The sequence below is a fragment of the Callospermophilus lateralis genome, chromosome 12 (assembly GCF_048772815.1).
Source record: "Callospermophilus lateralis isolate mCalLat2 chromosome 12, mCalLat2.hap1, whole genome shotgun sequence".
NCBI classification, from domain to species: Eukaryota; Metazoa; Chordata; class Mammalia; order Rodentia; family Sciuridae; genus Callospermophilus; species Callospermophilus lateralis.
Genome location: NC_135316.1, coordinates 27,044,303 through 27,064,161, shown reverse-complemented (window position 1 = coordinate 27,064,161; position 19,859 = coordinate 27,044,303). Strand labels below are relative to the sequence as shown.

Here is a 19,859-nt window from a genome sequence, read left to right as displayed (position 1 = left end):
AATGGAGCAAGTTATATATATTTATGAAAATGTCAAAATGAATCCCATTAATATGTATAATTATAATGCTTTAATAAAAAACATTTTTTAAGAGCAACATTTCATAGGGGGCGGGGGTTATAGCTTGGTGGTAGAGCACTAAAGAGAAGAACTTAAGTTTCTTTCAAATCCACATTTGTTCTTGATAATAGGTTACATCGTCTGTGGTGTGATTTGAGCTTGACTTTTGGCATCTGTAGGACATGCACATTCTGAGTCATCTGTATCACCTTGCAGACTTTAGTAGTCACAGAGAGGCAAAGTATCATGGCACAGTCAGGCCCAGAGTAAGGAGAGAAGTCACCTGTGACTTTGTTTTATAATGATAGTGACACACTCTTACATCTTCATGCTTCCCTCCCAGGAGATGGCAGGCAGAGCGCTCAAGCAGACCGGCAGCAGGAGTATTGAAGCCGCCCTGGAGTACATCAGTAAAATGGGTTACCTGGACCCCAGGAATGAGCAGATCGTACGCGTCATTAAGCAGACCTCCCCAGGTGAGCTCAATCCAGCAGCATGGTGTATGAAGAAGATTTGTGATTTGAGAACACAGAACAGTTTGCAGGAAAATGTCCAGCCTTGCCCTTTGTCAATAGATAGTCTTTTAGCACATTGTCTTATGCATCTAACAGGTAAGCTGAGCCTGCTCTGCCCCAACAGTAAGGACCTGGAGGGACCTACCACAAGTAGTAGATCATGGGACTTTCCTGGGTTCTCACCCCACCCCAATCTGAAATAACCTGTGGTGCTCCCAATCTGGAGAGTTTGCTTGTTTTGTTTTATGAAAGATTGAAAAATTAAAGTGAGTAAAAATGTTTTGTTTTTACTTACTATTGGGCCTGGAGAAGTCTTTGAAAAGGGAGGTTTATCCTTTAAAAAAAAAAAAAAAAAACCTTTTCTCACATCATAGCCCTTTGAAAGCAGCTGTCCAGTGGAAGGCACCTCTCCGGGACAGAGCTGTGAATAGTACGCTGGGTTTCCCCCTAGTGTCCCCTGGGAACAGCTGAAGGCATCTGCTCTGTTTGAGTGATCATCAAGGGATATTCCTCTCTGAGGATGAAATAGATGAACCCTATTTTTGGTACTTGAAGTCCCTGGGGTATAATAAAGGATTCATGATAATTTCCAAAAGGAATTTTCCCTATCTGTGGAAGACCTGGTATGAAGCTCACTTTATGGAATGAATGAGAAAATCTTACAGGTTTTGTAAGTTCTGTCTCTGTTGTTGTTAAGGAAAACATGAATTTCTGTTTTCTTCCTGAAAGAAGGAATTTCCTTCGCCTCCATCTGGCCATCTATGTCATGATTCTTGAGTTCTGCAACCTTAGAGCATGATACCAAAGGGAAACACATACACACACCCACACACACACACCCCATTATGATTTCCTTTCTAATTGCCTTTGGTATGGTGTGCTCACTGATGCATCTTTTTAGCCCTGGCAACACAGCGCCATCATCACTGGGCTCTGACTTCTACTCAGTGCCAAGGCTACTGAGGCCTTCACCCTGCCAGGTAGTCCAGGGTGGGTGAAGGGGACACAGCTTTTGGACTATAGCACCCTCTGCCAAATCAAGCAGTCATTGTACGGAACTGAAAGGAGCCTTTGTCCTTCCTTCCAAGGAAATAGGAAAGATTTTCAAAATGGAAAATCAGGAATAAGGAAGCAGCAGCAGAAATCCATCTGGGTATTTGTAGGAGAATTCTGTGTGGTTTTTATTGTTGTTGCATTTATGTTGTTTTGTTTGGTTTTAATAAAAAAAAATCCCCCAAAATCTTTAATTTGAAAAATAGACGAAAATAAAGTAGACATCTGGACAATGGCTATGATTCTACTGTTAGAGAAAAGGAGACTGGGAATCATGTGACAGTAAACTTGCTGTCCCAAACAACCTGGGCATATCATGGAGAAAACAGAGCTGGCTGTTCAGTTGGTTCCCTAGCATGGCAGGATGGTGATCCTGGGTGCTGTATCCTCAGAGGTGTGAGGGATACTCCCCAGCAGGACTGGGAAACTGTCCTTCCTATGGCCAGTAACCCTCCTCTGAACTCCTGAAGTTCCCCCCACCCTCATGCCATATTAAGGGGAGTCCTCAGTTGAAGACCCTGTGCAGCCACTCAGCCCCTAGGACATTGCCAGTGTGAGGATCAATCTGAAAGTGCCAGAACTGGCTGACCACACTCCTCATGCTACCTTCCCGTTCTTTCCACTGCAGGAAAGGGCATTGTGTCCACCCCGGTAACAAGGAGGCCCAGCTTCGAAGGCACAGGCGAAGCGTTCCCATCCTACCACCAGCTGGGCGGTGCAGCCTATGAGGGCCCAGGCTTTGGCACAGATGGCCCCGCGGCACTGGAAGAGGTGCCACGGCAGTATATGGATTTCCTCTTCCCAGGAGTTGGTCCCCACAGCCTGCCTGGCCACCAGCACCCCCCCAAGGCCTATGGTGCCAGCATGGAGGCAGCGGGAGCACATTTCCCGGCCACCTGCCCCACCGGTCCGTCCCTGCCACTTCCAGGTGCACACTACGGCCGCACGCACCTCCTAGTACCCGGGGAGCCTCTGGGCTACAGTGTGCAGCGCAGCCCCTCCTTCCAGAGCAAGACGCCGCCCGAGTCGGGGGGCTATGCCGGCCTGACTGCCAAGGGCCAGGGGGCCCCTCCAGGCGCGGGCATCGCCTTCCCCGCGCCCACTGCCGGACTGTATGGCCCGCATGCGCACCACAAGCAGGCTGGCCCCGGAGCCCACCAGCTGCATGTGATGGGTTCCCGGGGCCAGGTGTTCACTGGCGACAGCCCACCACAAAGCTTGCTGGTCCCCTCAAGAAACAGCCTCAATGTGGATCTGTATGAGCTGGGCGGCCCCCCTGTGCAACAGTGGCCAGCAACCACCCTGGCCCGCCGCGACTCGTTACAGAAGCCAGGCCTGGAGGCTCCACGCCAGCACGTGGCTTTCCGGCCTGATGGCTCAGGACCCAGCAGGACCAACTCCTTCAACAGTCAGCAGCCGCGGGCTGGTGCACCAGGCCAGGCCGAGCCTTCCCTGCCTGCCCCAAACACTGTCACAGCCGTGACGGCCGCACACATCTTGCACCCAGTGAAGAGCGTGCGGGTACTGAGACCTGAACCACAGACAGCCGTGGGGCCCTCCCACCCTGCCTGGGTGCCCGCGCCTGCCCCAGCCGCTGAAGGCCTGGACTCGAAGGATGAGCACGCCCTGGGCCTGGGAGCCGCTGCTGTCTACCCACTGGATGTAGAGTACAGTGGCCCAGACCGCAGATGCCCACCTCCACCCTACCCCAAACACCTGCTGCTGCACAGCAAGTCCGAGCAGTACGACCTGGACAGCCTGTGTGCCGGTGTGGAGCAGAGCCTCCGTGGGGGCCCAACTGCAGAGCCTGCGGAGAGGAGCGACAAGAGCCACAAAAGTGCCAAGGGGGACAAAGGTGGCAAGGATAAAAAGCAGATCCAGACTTCTCCAGTGCCAGTCCGCAAAAATAGCAGAGATGAAGAGAAGAGGGAATCCCGCATTAAGAGCTACTCCCCCTATGCCTTTAAGTTCTTCATGGAACAACACGTGGAAAATGTCATAAAAACCTACCAGCAGAAGGTCAACCGGAGGTTGCAGCTTGAACAAGAAATGGCCAAAGTAATTTCTCATTTTATTCTCACTGTTTGCCCCTGGCTCCTCTCTACTGGATCAGGAATCACAACAGAGAAGTACTATTCCTAATTTATATACCTTTATCATAAACCCTGTATCACAGGTCATAATCTGGTTATGGGACCAGCAGTTTAGAATACTCACAAATGTCAATACTTCCCTTTCTCTATTTCCTCTTCCCTCTGATTTCAGGAGACTGTGATAGCTGTCCATAATGTTGCTAAAAGGCAAATTAGCAAATTGATTTTTATGGTGTGTCTTTACACAAATTTCATCAAGGCTTACTTATTAATGTAACATTTTAGAAGAGCAGAAATAAAGTCTGAAGTTCTAAAAATTAAAATTAGGATTCATAAATAAAAAATATATCTAGTAATAATCCAGTTAGCCATCCTTTTTTTAACTAATAAAGAATATTTTAAACATACTTTAACTGACACTCAAGTGCTAGAAAAGATGATTTTTAATAAAGTTATTCAAATTAAAGTGTAACACTAAATTTAAATCACGCCAAATTCTAAAAATCAAATGTATTTGAGTTGTTTTTGTTTTCCCATCTCTTTTGAGCTAAGTATTAGATTGTTCTTGGAGTTCCTGGAATGTTGTGGTCCCTTTTCCCACCAACTTTCATTAATAGAGGTTTTCCTTAGTTTTTAGAGCCTAAAGTCACCTAAAGAAAGAACTCTGTTCTGTCCTACTCTGGATTCCAGGTTCGTATCTACATTTGAACCATAGGGAACAAACTGATGATTATTTTGCTTGTAGTCGATTAGACCCATTCTTCTGTTTTTTCCTTTCTGTAGAGCCCACTCAATTCTAGGGCCTCCCCTGCTCCCATCACTTGCTACTATAGAATCCCTCTAAGGTGACTTCTTCTCATTTTCCTTGTGTGCAGGCTGGACTCTGTGAGGCTGAGCAGGAACAGATGAGGAAGATCCTTTACCAGAAGGAGTCAAATTATAACAGACTAAAGAGGGCCAAGATGGACAAGTCCATGTTTGTGAAAATCAAAACCCTGGGGATCGGTGCCTTTGGAGAAGTATGCCTTGCTTGTAAGGTGGACACTCATGCCCTGTATGCCATGAAGACCCTGAGGAAGAAAGACGTCCTGAACCGGAATCAGGTGGCCCATGTCAAGGCCGAGAGGGACATCCTGGCTGAGGCAGACAATGAGTGGGTGGTCAAACTCTACTACTCCTTCCAAGACAAAGACAGCCTGTACTTTGTGATGGACTACATCCCTGGAGGGGACATGATGAGCCTGCTGATCCGTATGGAGGTCTTCCCTGAGCACCTGGCCCGGTTCTACATTGCAGAGTTGACTTTGGCCATCGAGAGTGTCCACAAGATGGGCTTCATCCACCGAGACATTAAACCTGACAACATTTTGATAGATCTGGATGGTCACATCAAACTGACAGATTTTGGCCTCTGCACTGGATTCAGGTGGACTCACAATTCCAAATACTACCAGAAAGGTATTATCTTAGGCATGCTCTGTCCAGTTTCTGCATCTTGATGTATCTTCCCATCCCAGTGGCTCCTAAACATTTTGAAATTATCCATTATTGTATAACTCGGTGTGATAGCCTTCCCTCCCTAAAGGAAAGATCTGATATGTGTGAGACTTTTTCTTAACCCATTAAGTCCCACATTTCAACTATAAATACTTCAAAAAAATTGACACAAGTACATTAAAGTAAATTGGAAATCATATTCTAGAGCATATATTGTTATTATATTAATATTATATCAATTAAGTTTCTATATATTTTATACATTATATACTATATTTAAGTTTATATAGGTGTTCCATATCTGGGCTGATGGGACAAAATTTGTTGTTAGTGGATTTAAGTTTTACTACATTGTAGACACGTTGTCATGGGGCTTTTGTGAAGAACCATCCCTCTGCCCTATTTAAACAAGCCTTAAAAAGTAAAAGTTTCAGAGCTGGATACAGTGGTACGTGTCTGTAGTCCCAGCTACTCAGGAGGCTGGGCCAAGAGGATTGCTTGAACCCAAGAGTTGGCCGCCTGTCTAGGTAATATAACAATATCCCATCTCAAAATAAAAGTCTCACAGCCTCCCAAGGCTAGCTCTTTCATAGCTAACCTGGATCTAATATATAGTTCAACTCCATTTCTAGGGATTTTGCTACTTGGAAAAGTCAAAAACAGTTGGTCACTCTCTTTCTAATGGCTGGGATGCTTGAAATAGCTGTTTTTATCCCATAACTCAGACTTAAAAAACTCAAAATGAACCTGACTCATTCATTTTTTCTGGAATTTGTTACTTTTGTTCATACTTTTTAAATTCTCTTTAATTTTCCATGCTTATCATAAAATGTCTTGCTAGACAGGTGTTAGCTTTTGGCGTGGGGGGCGGCAATACTGGGGATTGAACTCAAGGGCACTCAAACACTGAGCCGCATCCCCAGCTCTATTTTGTATTTTATTTAGAGACAGGGTCTCACTGACTTGCTTAACACTTTACTTTTACTGAGGCTAGCTTTGAACTGGCGATCCTCCACCTTGGCCTTCTCAGTGGCTGGGATTATAGGTGTGTGCCACTGGGCCCAGCAGGTGTTAGCCTTTTGATATTAACCTGAAATTGATGTCCCAAAGTTCTTTCAGCCTGTCTTATTCACATTGTCTCATTGCCAGCTCAGCACAATGTAGCTGTTAGTGCTCCAGCCATCATTTCTGCCTTGGCACTGATGTCACCTTACAACTTGTGTCTCGGGGCCCTGGAACAACAGTTGTCCCTGTGGAGCAGTTGGAGAGGATCCTTTGTCCTAACATGTCAGCAGCTGATAGGAATTAGTTTTCTGCTAAGCTATGGATTTCGTTTCATTGTTCAGTAGTGAACATTCATTTTATTTTTTGTTCTTTTCTCTTACTACCCATGATTCCTGGGCAAAGGGAACCACATCAGACAGGATAGCATGGAGCCCAGTGACCTCTGGGATGATGTGTCTAACTGTCGATGTGGGGACAGACTGAAGACCCTGGAGCAGAGAGCACGGAAGCAGCACCAGAGGTGCCTGGCACACTCCCTGGTTGGAACCCCAAATTACATCGCACCAGAGGTGCTCTTGCGCAAAGGTATGCCATTGGGCTACTTCCTCCCACCCCACAGCCAGCTTCTGGCTGAAGGCCATCCTTACCTGCAGCTATATGGAGCCAGGTGACCTCTAAGAAGTCTCTCCAGCTCTAGCTTTCCAAGACTAAACTATCCCTAACAAACAAGGCTCCTGCTTCTCATCTCTGTTCGGAAAATACCTTTGCTTCACACACCATTAGGCCAATGTCTGCTTGCTTTTTCCTCCAGCTGGGATGTGTAGGGTGTAGGCTTTCTACCTAGGACCCAGGGAATGGCTTTAGAATTGGTTTCTATGGAGTCAAATGATGCAAACAACTCTGGGGCCACAGGACACTACTCAGTCTGCCTAAACCATCATTTGTAGGCTCTCTTTTAACTCTCCCTTTCCCAAGTTCTCAGCCAAGTCATACCATATTCAACACACAATATTGGTTCCACCTAATCTCCCTGCCAGCCCAAAACATCATAGGACATAAGATTTGCAGACAATAGTGGGCATAAAATCACCAGTACTCATAAAATTTGTCTCCTCGATGGAGGTTTCATTCTTTCAAATACAACATCTGGTTCAGACCAGGAGGGTCCTTCAGTGATCCTGCATAACCTGTAGTGACATTATGCTGTTGATCTGATTCCGTATAATAAATCTAGACTTAGGCTGCCTTTTCCTTCACGCACATTTTGTTTGAAGTGTTTGCAGCCAGCAAGATCAGTTCAAGTCGAAGTTTCTCTGTTGGCTGTGGTAATCCAAGGCAGATTATTGTACCTCTCACCATTACGAATGTGGCAGTTAACTCCTCAAAAGCATGTGAATATTAATCCTGGTGCCCAGAAAAGGCCTCAGGTCTCCTGCCATGTGAACCATTCCAGAGGAGCCAGTGGTCAGGGTTATTCTGTAGCCTCCAGTGCCACCTGGGGCAGGACGAGATGAGACGGTGGGAGTGCACAGGGGTCCTGCTGACCTCACATGTGTTTCCCACTTAGGAAGGATTAGGTGACATGAAGCCTATCCTGGCTTGATTGGAACCTGGGGCTCTGAAATAAAAGTGGGAGAAAATCAAAGATAAATAAACTCACTTCACAGAATCCTTGAGGCTGTCCCTGATTACGCCAGATGGGGACTCTGGGAGAAATGCCTGGCTGCATCAGGGTCTCATACAAGGACTATGTCTTGGATTATAGTAAATACTGTCCAATTGTCCCCTTTGCCAAAATTGCCTACTCTCATCCTCCTCATCTTTACATTCTTCACCTTGTTCCAAAACTGACTTGGAAGCCTCCCCAGGAAACCCTCCCTGTATTCTTACCTGCCCATAATCCCAGTCATGACACTTTTGTTTTGTGAGTGTTTATTTTATGTGATCTTTAAGAGCTTAAAATTCCTTTAAAAAAAAAAAAAAAAAAACCTGGGGATTGAACTCAGGGTGCTTTGCCACTGGGCTACATCTCCAGCCCTTTTTATTTTGGATAGGGTCTCATAAAGGTGTTGAGGCTGACCTGGAACTTTGGATCTTCCTGCCTCAGCTTTCTGAGTAGCCAGGATTATAGGTGTGTGCCACTGCACCTGGCAAGAATTTAAAATTCTGATTAACATCTTGTATTATTGCTAATAATACCAATAATCTTTTTAAGTAAAAAAAAAGTCTTTTCTTACTATAAAAGTATTCTGTATTTATTACAGGCTAATAATTGAAAATAAGTGACTGTGGCCTCCCCCCATGATGACTCTAGCACCCTGATCCCAGCCCCTTCCAGCCCACCATTCTCAGTCCTCCTGTGCAAGGACAGGCATTTATGTAGGTGTGTCTCTTCTTCTTCTATTACAATACTACATTAGCTTGTTTTCTCTCTTCACAGTAAATCTGTATGTTCAGGATCTTATAGAACTTACCTTGAGAAGAATCTGCCTGTGCAGGAATTGAGTGAGTGACCTTTGTCTTTCAGGGTACACTCAGCTCTGTGACTGGTGGAGTGTTGGTGTGATTCTCTTTGAGATGCTGGTGGGACAGCCGCCATTTTTGGCTCCTACTCCCACAGAAACCCAGCTAAAGGTAAGCAGAAAGGAACTTACACCTGCTTTTCACAGAGCACCAGACTTTTCTGATTCATCCATGGATCCTTGGTTGGTGTTTGACCTCTTACTATTCTGAGTAGGATGGAAATTGCAGTTCTATATATTGAGGGTATTTTAAAGTAATATTGTCTTTTAAAATTATTATCTTTTTTCTTTTTCTTTTTTCCAGTACTGGGGATTGAACCCAAGGCCTTGTACATTCTAGGCAAGCACTCTACCACAGAGCTACCTCCCCAGTCCTTTTCATTTTTTATTTGAAGCAGGGTAAAGTAAAGCCACAAAATTGGACCTGAGTCCCATATTTTTGTGTATCTGAAATTTTTAATCCATTGTTGGTATGGCATCTTGTTATTCCCAGGCCAGAACTACACAGTGAGAAGCAGTAAGAGCCCAAGGCAAATCACGTCTCACCACCATTTGTGCCTACTTTGCAAAGAACAAGCAGAAACTTTGTAACTTAAAGCTAAAGAAATCAGTGTGTTTATTTGATTGTTAACACTGCTATTTGCAAATTATCAGCTAGGAGGTTAGGCTAGTTGTGTGTATTCTTAATACTCATTTGAAATCATTAAATCTGCCAACTAATCATTTAATACTAAATAATTTTAGAAATGACAACCATTTGTTTCTGACAAAAATTATTAGTTAGGGGTTGAATTGAGCATCTGAAATCTTCAGTGGATTTAGCCACTGATGCACAATTTAGGAAGTTTTCATATGCCCTCCAGTACATGATAGAGCCCAAGTGTAGTCTAGGAAAACCTTAAATTAAGGCTTAGTTTCACTCTAAGAATAATACACTTGCAGTTTGGCCTTTTCTTCATATTTATTGAATGCTGAAACTCACTAATTTGACTGCATAATAACCCAGATTCTTTTTGTATTGTGGTGAAATATATGTAACATAAAATTTACCTTTTTAACCATTTTGAAGTATACAATTTAGTGTCATTAAGTATATTCACAATATTGTGTGTCCATCTCCACTCTCTATTTCCAAATATTTTCAACATTCCCCCAGACAGAAACTTCACCCATGAAATAACAACTACCTTTTCCCCCTTTGGCCCCCTCAGCCTCTTCTAACCTCTGTCCTTTCTGCTCTGAATTTGCTAAATATAGGTACTTCATATATGTGGCATTGTACATTCATTGTCTTTTTGTGACTACCTTATTTCACTTAGCATAACATCCTTAAGGTTCTATCCATGATGTAGCATGTGTCAGGATTTCCTTCCTCTTTAAAGCTGAATTTATAATCCTTGTGTGTATGTACCATACTTCATTTATCCATTCTTCAATTGATGGACATCTAGGTTGTTTTCCCCTCTTGGCTTTTGTGAAGGGACATAGGTACACATATCTTTTTTAGTCCCCGCTTTTAATTATTTTGGATATATACCCACAAGTGGAATTTCTGGCTCATATGGTCATTCTACGTTTAACTTTTAGGGAACTGCCAATTTGTGAAGAATGCCAAATTTAGGTACCTCACATATGTGGAATCATATATTATTTGTCTTTTTGTGACTACCTTATTTCATTTAGCTTAACATCCTCAAGATTAATTTCCTTCCCCCTTAAAGTGCTACTTTACTTTCCCACCAGGGTATATTGGTTTCCGTTTATTCACATCCTTGCCAGTGCTTCTCACCCTCCCTATACCCAACATTTCCCTACATAGTAGCCATCCTAGTGGATGTGAGGTGGTATTTCATTGTTGTTTTAAAATGCTCAGTGTACTTTATTTCCCTAATGATTGGTGATATTTAGCAGATTTTCATGTAGTTATTGGCCATTTGTATATTTTCAGACATATAGCTTTTTTAAGACCTCTGTCACCTTTTTGTAATTAGATGATTTGTTGTTATATTATAGTTCTTTATATATTCTAGGCATTAACTGCTTTTCAAATACATACTTTGCAAATATATTCTTCTGTTCTATAGATTAGTTTTTCATTCTGTCAACAATGTCCTGTGATGCATAATAAAAGTTGTTGGTTTCCATGAAATCCAGGTTAGTTTTTCTTTTGTTGCCTGTGTTTTGGTATCGTTTCCAAGAATCACTACCAAAACTTAGTTTTCTTCTAAGTTTCATAGTTTTACTAAAAAAAAGACTCCTAAGATTTAAAACAGCCCTCTCAAACAAATGCCCACCTCCTTCTATGCCTCACCCACCTGTCCCAGGTGGTAGCCAGTTATATTGGCCTTGTCTCACCTAGAGTAAAACACAATACAGAAATCCCTTATAGTCTCTGTTCACAATAGACACACCTCTTTGACCAATTTCCTGATGGCTGTGTACCGTGGTTGAGCATTATGAACATGAGGCTAAGGCCACGGATCCTTTCTCCCCTCCTCACCCATACAAAATATTCATCAACCATTTCCTAGGGTTGGGGATGTAGCTCAGTGTACTTGCCTAAAATGCTCAAGGCCCTGAGTTCTATCTCCAGCACCAGAAAAATCAATCAACCAACCAACCATCTCTCAGTGATAGTGAGTTTTAGTGATTTCTGTGATAGCCCAGCAGAAATCCATTTGTAGCTATAGAAGCAACTCATACATCAGTCGCTTCATCTTTATGGAAAGCACAAAATTCTTTGGCTACACAGTATTTCTGATAAAAGAAAATAAGTATCTGTCTATATTCTCTTCATCCCAAGCCTTAGCCTGTGAGCCACCTCCCAAACCACACTGCCTTCCAGCTGCCCAGATGAACACTGCATCCTCTGTTGTCTGTTTTAACTGCCTCGCATTATGAAACTGGAATGGTTTAACAGCCACATCATGGAGTACTGTCGGGGAACTGCCCTAGCTGGGCCTTGAGTCAGAAGGAGAAACTAAAACTTTGGTGCTATTGTCTCTTCAGGTGATTAATTGGGAGAACACACTGCACATTCCATCCCAGGTCAAGCTGAGCCCCGAGGCAAGGGACCTCATCACCAAACTCTGCTGCTCTGCTGACTGCCGCCTGGGGCGGGATGGGGCAGATGACCTGAAGGCCCACCCTTTCTTCAGCTCAATCGACTTCTCCAATGACATCCGGAAGCAGCCAGCCCCCTACGTTCCCACCATCAGTCACCCCATGGACACCTCAAATTTTGATCCTGTAGATGAAGAAAGCCCTTGGAATGAGAATAGTGAAGGCAGCACCAAGACCTGGGACACTCTCACCTCCCCCAATAACAAGCACCCTGAGCATGCGTTTTACGAATTCACCTTCCGGAGGTTCTTTGATGACAATGGCTACCCCTTTAGATGCCCAAAGCCTTCAGGAGCAGAAGCTTCGAAGTCTGAGAATGCAGATTTAGAAACTTCTGATCTGGTGGACCAGAGCGAAAGCTGCCAGCCGGTATATGTGTAGGCTGTGACCAGGTGCCCACAGCTCGTGTCTTCAGAGCCCAGGAGCCGCAGCAGGTTCCTGAACAGGCAGATAGGAAGTGCAGGGTGACTTTGTTTGCAATAAGTCTATTGATTACATCACTTGAAATTCTGGTCTTCATCAAGAAAACCCCAAACCAACAAGAAACTGAAGAAAAAAAAAAAAAAAAAGAGACTGAAGTCTAGCAGATCTTCATTTCTAAATTCTGTTTGATGGGTGTCAGGAAGGTTCAGCAGGTCTTGGGATTGACTTTGAGGGCCTTCACTGCATTAAAATAAGATTTTTAACAGTTTAGTACAGTTTAGAAAGAGCACTTATTTTGTTGATATCCAATTTTTCTTACTAAATTATAGGGATTAACTTCGACAAATCATGCTGCTGTTATTTTCTACATTTGTATTTTATCCATAGCACTTATTCACATTTAGGAAAAGATATAAAAACTGAAGAACATGTGATAAGAAATCTCTGTGCAATAATGTTTGGAAAAAAAAAAGATAAAGCTCTGCTCAGATGTCACGGAGACCATTTTTATCTACATAATGGTTTTTGTTTTGTATTTTTTCCCACATTTCGAAATTGTGATATAATGTTAAAAGCTGCTTTTATTATATTTTTTTTTTTGCTTTTTGCATATTATAGTATAATAGGAAGTGTGAGCAAAGTGATATGGGTGTGATTTCAGGTGTCTGGCGTGTGGAAAGTACTGCATGAGCAGGTTTTTTCTATTATAAAATTACCGTATCTTGCCATTCACAGCAGGTCCTGTGAATATGTTTTTACTGAGTGTTTTTAAATGAGGTATTTTAGACAATGTGCTGATAATGTATTGTGTGGGTGAATTCTTCCTTATGATTGTATCCCTTATTGTTTTGTTAAAGAAATGCAGATGTGTAACTGAGAAGTGATTTTTGTTTATGTGTTGTCTTGGGTATGATTGGATTCTTTGGGGGGAGTAAACATAAACATTTGTCATGTACTAAACTTATATACATTAAAAGGGATTAATTCAGCTATACCAAAACATTTTAAGTTAATTATAGATCTGTGTCTATTTCTTGCTCTTTTCATTCTTGGTATAGCTGGCATGTGGAATCCAGTAGCTACCCTACAACTTAACTTTTTCACCAAGAGCCCACACTGAAAGCTTAAATGAACATTATTCCTCCTGTTTTTAGACAACTGAGATGAAATTGAACAATCTTATGGTTCTTTCCACATTTTTTTAGTGTGCTTTGAAGTATCAAAGCTTGGTTTAAACAATTTATTTAAACAAATGTATTGTTTAAATCATTTAAACATTTTTCTAAATGTATTCTTTTGTAAAAAGCAAAAATTCTTCAAAGTAACATTGGAATAAAAAAACAATTAAGCCATACATATTTTCTTAGATATATAGGTGTATATATAACTATATAGATAAACACACAAAATATTTCTTATTTCAAATTAGTATGGTTCCTATTTAAAGTGATTTATATTTGAGTAAAAAGTTCAATACTTTTTTGCTTTTTAAAAGAACTGATGCATCATATTTTTCATTATATTATTCCACATATTTTTCCTTGAAGTTCTTAGTGTAATGTATCCATTATTTAGTATATATCTAGGCAACAACACTTATATAAGTTTATCAATGTCTAAAAAAAAAAAAAACGATTCCTGTGTACTGGTTTACATTTGTATGAATGGCATATTCTGAAGTCTGCTGTGCTTGTATCATGACTTACAGTATTTTCTCTATTTTATAGTAATGCCATGTTGTTATTTACAGCGCTCTGACATACTTTCATGTGGTAGGTTCTTTCTCAGGAACTCAATTTAACTATTATTTATTGATATATCATTTGCCTTTGAAAAGCTTCTACTGGCACAATTTATTATTAAAATTTTGAGTCCAAATGCCTTAGTTGGTGTCAAGTTTTATTGGAATTTGTAAGATCTTGTCTGTATCAGCGTTTTATAACTCCCCACAAAACACACACACACACACACACACACACACACACACACACACACTTGTGATTCCCATACAGCCAGGTTTAAAAACTACTGACAGAGTTTAAAAACTACTGTCATGAGAGAATATGGAAAGGTGTCTCCCAGACAAGGCTCTGTCTCAGAAAGGGCCTAGAATATGGGAAAAAATGGATTTTCAGTCAGACACAAAGACCAAACCAGGGCATGGATCTGTGACCACCTTCTGTTCTATAAAATGGGGGTAAAATGTACCTCTTTTTAAGGTTTTGAGTGGCATAAGTGGGATATCAAATATATATATATTTGTAGATGATAAAATAAATCATGAATAGGAGCTAATTCCTCTGCATCATGATACAATTAAACTAAGGATGAGTGTAGCACCTAACTTTTCATTTAAAATTATCTATAGTATGAAAAAATTTGGAAAAGACTGATTTGTTTGTGCTAACCTTTCAAATGGTATAGTCATGGTTTAAAAAAATCAAGATATATGCCCACACTTGTAATCCCAGCAACTCAGGAGGCTGAATAAGGAGGATTGCAAGTTTGAAGCCAGCCACAGCAACTTAGCAAGACCCTAAACAACTTATTGAGACCCTGCCTCAAAAAAATAAATAAATAAAAGGGACTGGGAGTAGCTCAATGGTAAAGCACCCCTGCATTCAATCCCCAGTATCAAAAAATATCTAAATGAATGTACAGAAAAATTTTGCTGTCATTCATCTTCCCACAGACAACAAATGATAGTAGTTTGTTGTGCATTCTGAGAGAAATGAAATCTTATATAGTACACAGTATAAGAAAAGTGTATGTGTTCTTTATTGCTGCCTATAGAAATATGAAACTGTTATACTTTTTTTTTTTTTGCAACTTTTTTTCACTTGACAATGTACAATGTGTCTTGTCAACTATTTCAGCATGGAAACTTTTTTGCAGTGTTACTGATCAGACTCAGGGCAAACAGTCCCGCAGAGCTACATCCCAGCCTTCTTCATTTTTTATTATTATTGCATAGTATTCCATTGAGATGCTGTTATAATCAAAGCAGTCTCATATTGGTAAGCATTCAGTCACTTCTGATCTATTGCAGTATTAGAATAAATAACCTCTTATTGTCATTTTATTTTTTAAAAATATTTATAGTTGTAGATGGACATAATACCTTTATTTTGTTTGTTGAGTTTTTATTTTATGTGATCAAACCCTATGTGCCTCATGCATGCTAGGCAAGCACTCTACCAGTGAGCCACAATCGAAGCCCTTATTGTCATTTTATATATGGGAAAGTAAAATATATATGACAGACTCCTAGATGTGGAATTGTAAGGGCTAGGGTTGTGGCTCAGAGGAAGAGTACTTACCTAACATGCGTGAGGTACTGGGTTCGATCCTTAGCACCACATAAAAATAAACTTATGTGTCCACCTAGAAGTGGAATTGCTAGGTCAAAAATTAGGTTTATTTGCAATTTTTATTGCCAAACCGTCCCACACTGATATTGGGAGAAAATACTCTATAGCCTTCTGCACACCTCATTGCATATGCCAAGAAAGCAGGACCTGTCCTTCTACCTGGACCATTTATCATGGTTTAGTTTGCAGTGAGCAGCTTGAAAGAAGAAGGTGTTCTTCAGGACAAAGAAGTTTGGATCCATCTGGGTCTAACACAGTAGGTCTTGTCCATTTGGGGGCAAGAGGAACTGACAAACATGTGAATGTTCATGCTACCTGCTGTGCTATGAGAAAGTGCTTTGTCTCTGATCCAGGAGTCTCTTATCTTATCCCAGCATCTATGGAAGAATTAAGAGTAAAAATAAAATCTCAGACCTGACAATAGGTATTGTGCCAATGTATATTCCCAATAGAATTAAATACTTGGGATCATTTGCCTACAGTTTATCAAGCACACAATGTAGTATCAACCTTTTTGATCTTTGCCCATTGACTTTTTTTTTTTTAATTACCTTGGTGTAATTTTACTTGATGTTTCTCTTATTTGGAAAAAAACATGAGCATCTTTCTATATGCTTAACGTCCATCTAAATATCCCTAAAAGTAATAATCCTAATTTTATGTTTTGAGTGTTGATGTTCAATGCTTACTTTGAAGAATCCCAAAAGATTTCTATTCCCTGCCAGGCTTGTTGGCATGCTGCCTGCAATCCCAGGGACTCAGGGGGTGCAACAGAAGGATTACAAGCTCAAGGCCAGCCTTAACAACTTAATGAGGCCTAAGCAACTTAATAAGACCCTGTCTCAAAAAAAAAAAAAAAAAAAAAAAGAAGTGCAGGGATGGGGAACATAGAATATGATCAGTGGTTAAGTGCTCCTGGATTCGATCCCCAGTATTAAAAAAAAAAAAAAAAAGATTTCCATCCTCTTCATCTCTTTTGATTAAAGTGAACTAATTGGGCTCACAGCCAGATAATAGATTACAGAGACAGACCTGCAGCATTTCTGCCAGATTCCATAGGAAAGGAAGTTTCTGCTCATGGCAGCACAGAGGCATAGCCAGGTTTGGCTTCTGCATATTTGTGGTCATGCTTGGGTGTGACTGGAGTCCATGGAGGGAAGAAATAGCTTATTACATTCCTTTCAGTTTCCTTCCCACTTTCATGCTATGTGTTTCTTGTCAAATCTAAATGCAAGTCGTAAAGTCAAAAACATTAGCCAGTATGGTAAGCTTCCTCCAAATCTTCTGTGATCAAAATCATTTTGCTTCTCCTGCTCTCCAGGTGCTGGGGATGAAACCCAGGGGTTCTTGTGCGTGCTAGGCAAGTGCTGTACCACTCAGCTACACCCCCAACTCAAGTTGCATATTTTTAAATAATTTGTCTAGTTCATCCTACTTTTTCCAGCTATGATTTGTAAACTCAATTTAAAGCCTCAGTACTTTTTTTTTTACATTCACACAAAGAATTGTATATATTTACCAGTTACAATATAATGTTTTGAAGTACATATACATTGAGGAATGACTAGCTGTTAACACGTGCATTATATAGTATAGTCTCATCAACTAACAATTTATTTCTACTAGCAAAATTCAGCATAATAAAAAAGATTAGCCAGGCACAGTGGTACATGCCTACTAGAGAGACAAAAGATAGGAGGATCACCAGTTGGAGGTCAGCCTGGGCAACACTACATAGTGAAACCTGTCCCAAAAGTGTTTGTGTTTTTTTTCCTATTAAGTGCATATTTATAAGTAGTACTGTGATAGTATTAACTACTATATGTTGTTTCATCACTAAAGAAGCTTTTGTCATGGGTCATAGTAGTGCATGACTGTAATCCCAGCTACTAGGGAGGCTGAGACTAAAGGGTTGCAAGTTCAGGGCCAGCCTCAACAACTTAGGGAAAAATTGTCTTAAAATGAAACAATAAATAATGGACTAAGGATGTAGTTTAGTGGTAGTGTACCCCTGGGTTCTGTTCCCATTAGAAGGAATGAAAGAAGGAAGGGAAAAAAAAGAATATTTTCCTTAATAAAATTTTCCATTTCCAAAACTAGAAGCCAAAGATACTGGGGGAAATAAATCTATTCACCTTAGAAAGAAAAATCTATTGCAACTGGGGTGAAATACCCATTGCCTATTACTTAAGATAGAAAACTACCCTGAATGGCAACATGGTTCTGTTTCCAATTCACATCAAATGGCATTATATGTTTGTTTCAACCATCAGACATACTTTAGGAAACAAGAAAAGTCTTTTGCTTTTATTTATATTTTTGCTTACTGTAGTCTCTCTTCCTGATGTTCTAGGGGTCTTTGTTGTGGTGGCGGTTTTTCATTTAACTTCTCCTTTTCTTTCATTTTTAGAGAATGTCCTTTAATCATTGTTTTAGGTTAGGTCTACTGTTGACAAATTTTGTTTTCCTTCATCCAAGAATGGGTTCATTTTCTCTCCCCTCCTGAAAAGTATTTCCACTGGCTATAGGATTCTAGGTTAAGGGTTCTTTCTTCTTTCTTCTTTTTTTTTTTCTTTCTTTCCTCTCTGTTTCAGCACTTGAAAAATAACAAGCCACTTCATTTTGTCTTTGGAAGAGAATCTATTGTTCTAATTATTTTTCCTCTAGAGATAGATAAAGTATTGCTTTTCTCTGGCAGTTTTCATGATTTTTTTTTCTTGGATTACTTTTCAGAAGTTTGATTGTGTACTTTGGACTTCTTTGTATTTATCCCATGTGTGGTTCACTCAGCTTCTTGAATCTGTAAGTTCATTCTCTTGCCCAATTTGAAAAGTTTTCAGCTATTATTTCATTCATAGCATTTTTATCCCCATGACCCCTGCCTTTCCACTTTCATCTTAGAATTCCAATGGCACAATATAGAGCTTCTGTTATAATACTTGAGATTCAGTTCTTTTTCCTTTCTTTCTCTTTTTCCAATTTGAGAATTTTTTTTTTTTTTTTTTTTTTTTTTTTTGGTGGTGCTAGGGATTGAACCCAGGGCCTTGTGTGTGCATGCGAAGCAAGTACTCTACTGTCTGAGCTATATCCCCAGCCCCAAATTTCTATTATTCTATTTTACAGTTCACTGATTCTTTTTTTTTAGTTGTAGTTGGACACAACACCTTTATTTCACTTTTTTATTTATTTTTTTTTAATGTGGTCCTGAGGATCGAACCCAGGGTCTCACACGTGTGAGGTGAGCACTCTACTGCTGAGCCACAACCCCAGCCCCTAGTTCACTGATTCTTCCTCTCACTTTCTTGAGCCTATCCATTGAGCTTTTCATTTTAGTTATTATGGTTTTTAGTTCTAAAATTTCCATTTAGAAATTTTATTTTTTTTCTTTACAGTGTCTGTTTCTTTGCTGAGCTTTTCTGTTTTCCTTTGTTCCTAGATTATTTGTATTGTGCTCTGAAGCCTTGTTATGATGGCCACTTTTTAAATCTATGTAATTCTAACATCTCTGTCATCTTAGTGTGGTCATCCACTGATATTTTCCACTCAGTTTTGAGCTCTTCCTGGTATGATGACTGATTATTGAATGGAAATTAATACATTTTTGTATTCTGAGACTTTCGATCTTCTGTTTTTGTTTTGTTTTTTGCAGTACTAGGGTTTGAACCCAGGGTCTTGCACATGCTAGGCAAGTGCTCTGCCCCTGAGCTACGTCAACTCTTTTTACATTTTATTTTGAGACAGACTCTTACTAAGTTGTCCAGACTGGCCTTAAACTTGCAATCCTCCGGCTTCATCCCCCTGCTCCAGTAGCTAGGATTATGGGTATGAGCCACCACACCTGGCAAGGATCTTCTGTTTTAACTGGCTTTCAGGCTTTGTAAGGAAAAGGTAGGCAGGTGACCTCAATATTGCCTGAGAAGGTGGAAGATTCCACTCAGAAAAAGAAAAAAAAAAAAGAAGAAAAAGAAGGAGATGACTCATTTTCTTTGACAGTTAAGGTCCTCAGAGAGGCCTCTTGTTACTGCTGAACAGGGATGGGAGTGCCTGGAATCCATGTTGTGTCCACTACAGGGGCATGTCCTAATTACCACTTGACAATGGTAAGCAAAGTCTGGACTCTCCACTTGGCCTCCTCTGACACTGGCCTAGCAGGAAGTGAGAGCAACACCATTACTGCTTGGACAGTTATCAAAACCC

The 19,859-nt window shown here is 40.8% G+C and overlaps 1 protein-coding gene across 5 annotated transcripts in view; it reads left to right on the top strand.

Annotated features, from left to right (window-relative positions):
* Positions 1–14,169, top strand: part of Lats2 (large tumor suppressor kinase 2) — a 72,695-nt gene extending 58,526 nt beyond the window's left edge. For 3 of the 5 annotated variants that reach the window (XM_076871903.1, XM_076871904.1, XM_076871905.1), the window contains exons 3-8: positions 404–536; positions 2,257–3,686; positions 4,597–5,179; positions 6,626–6,808; positions 8,751–8,857; positions 11,755–14,169. In XM_076871903.1, coding sequence (XP_076728018.1) covers positions 404–536; positions 2,257–3,686; positions 4,597–5,179; positions 6,626–6,808; positions 8,751–8,857; positions 11,755–12,249 — 2,931 coding nt within the window. In that variant the 3' untranslated portion in view covers positions 12,250–14,169. The other 2 variants (XM_076871906.1, XM_076871907.1) reach the window with 2 other exon arrangements.
* Positions 14,170–19,859: the final 5,690 nt, after the last annotated feature.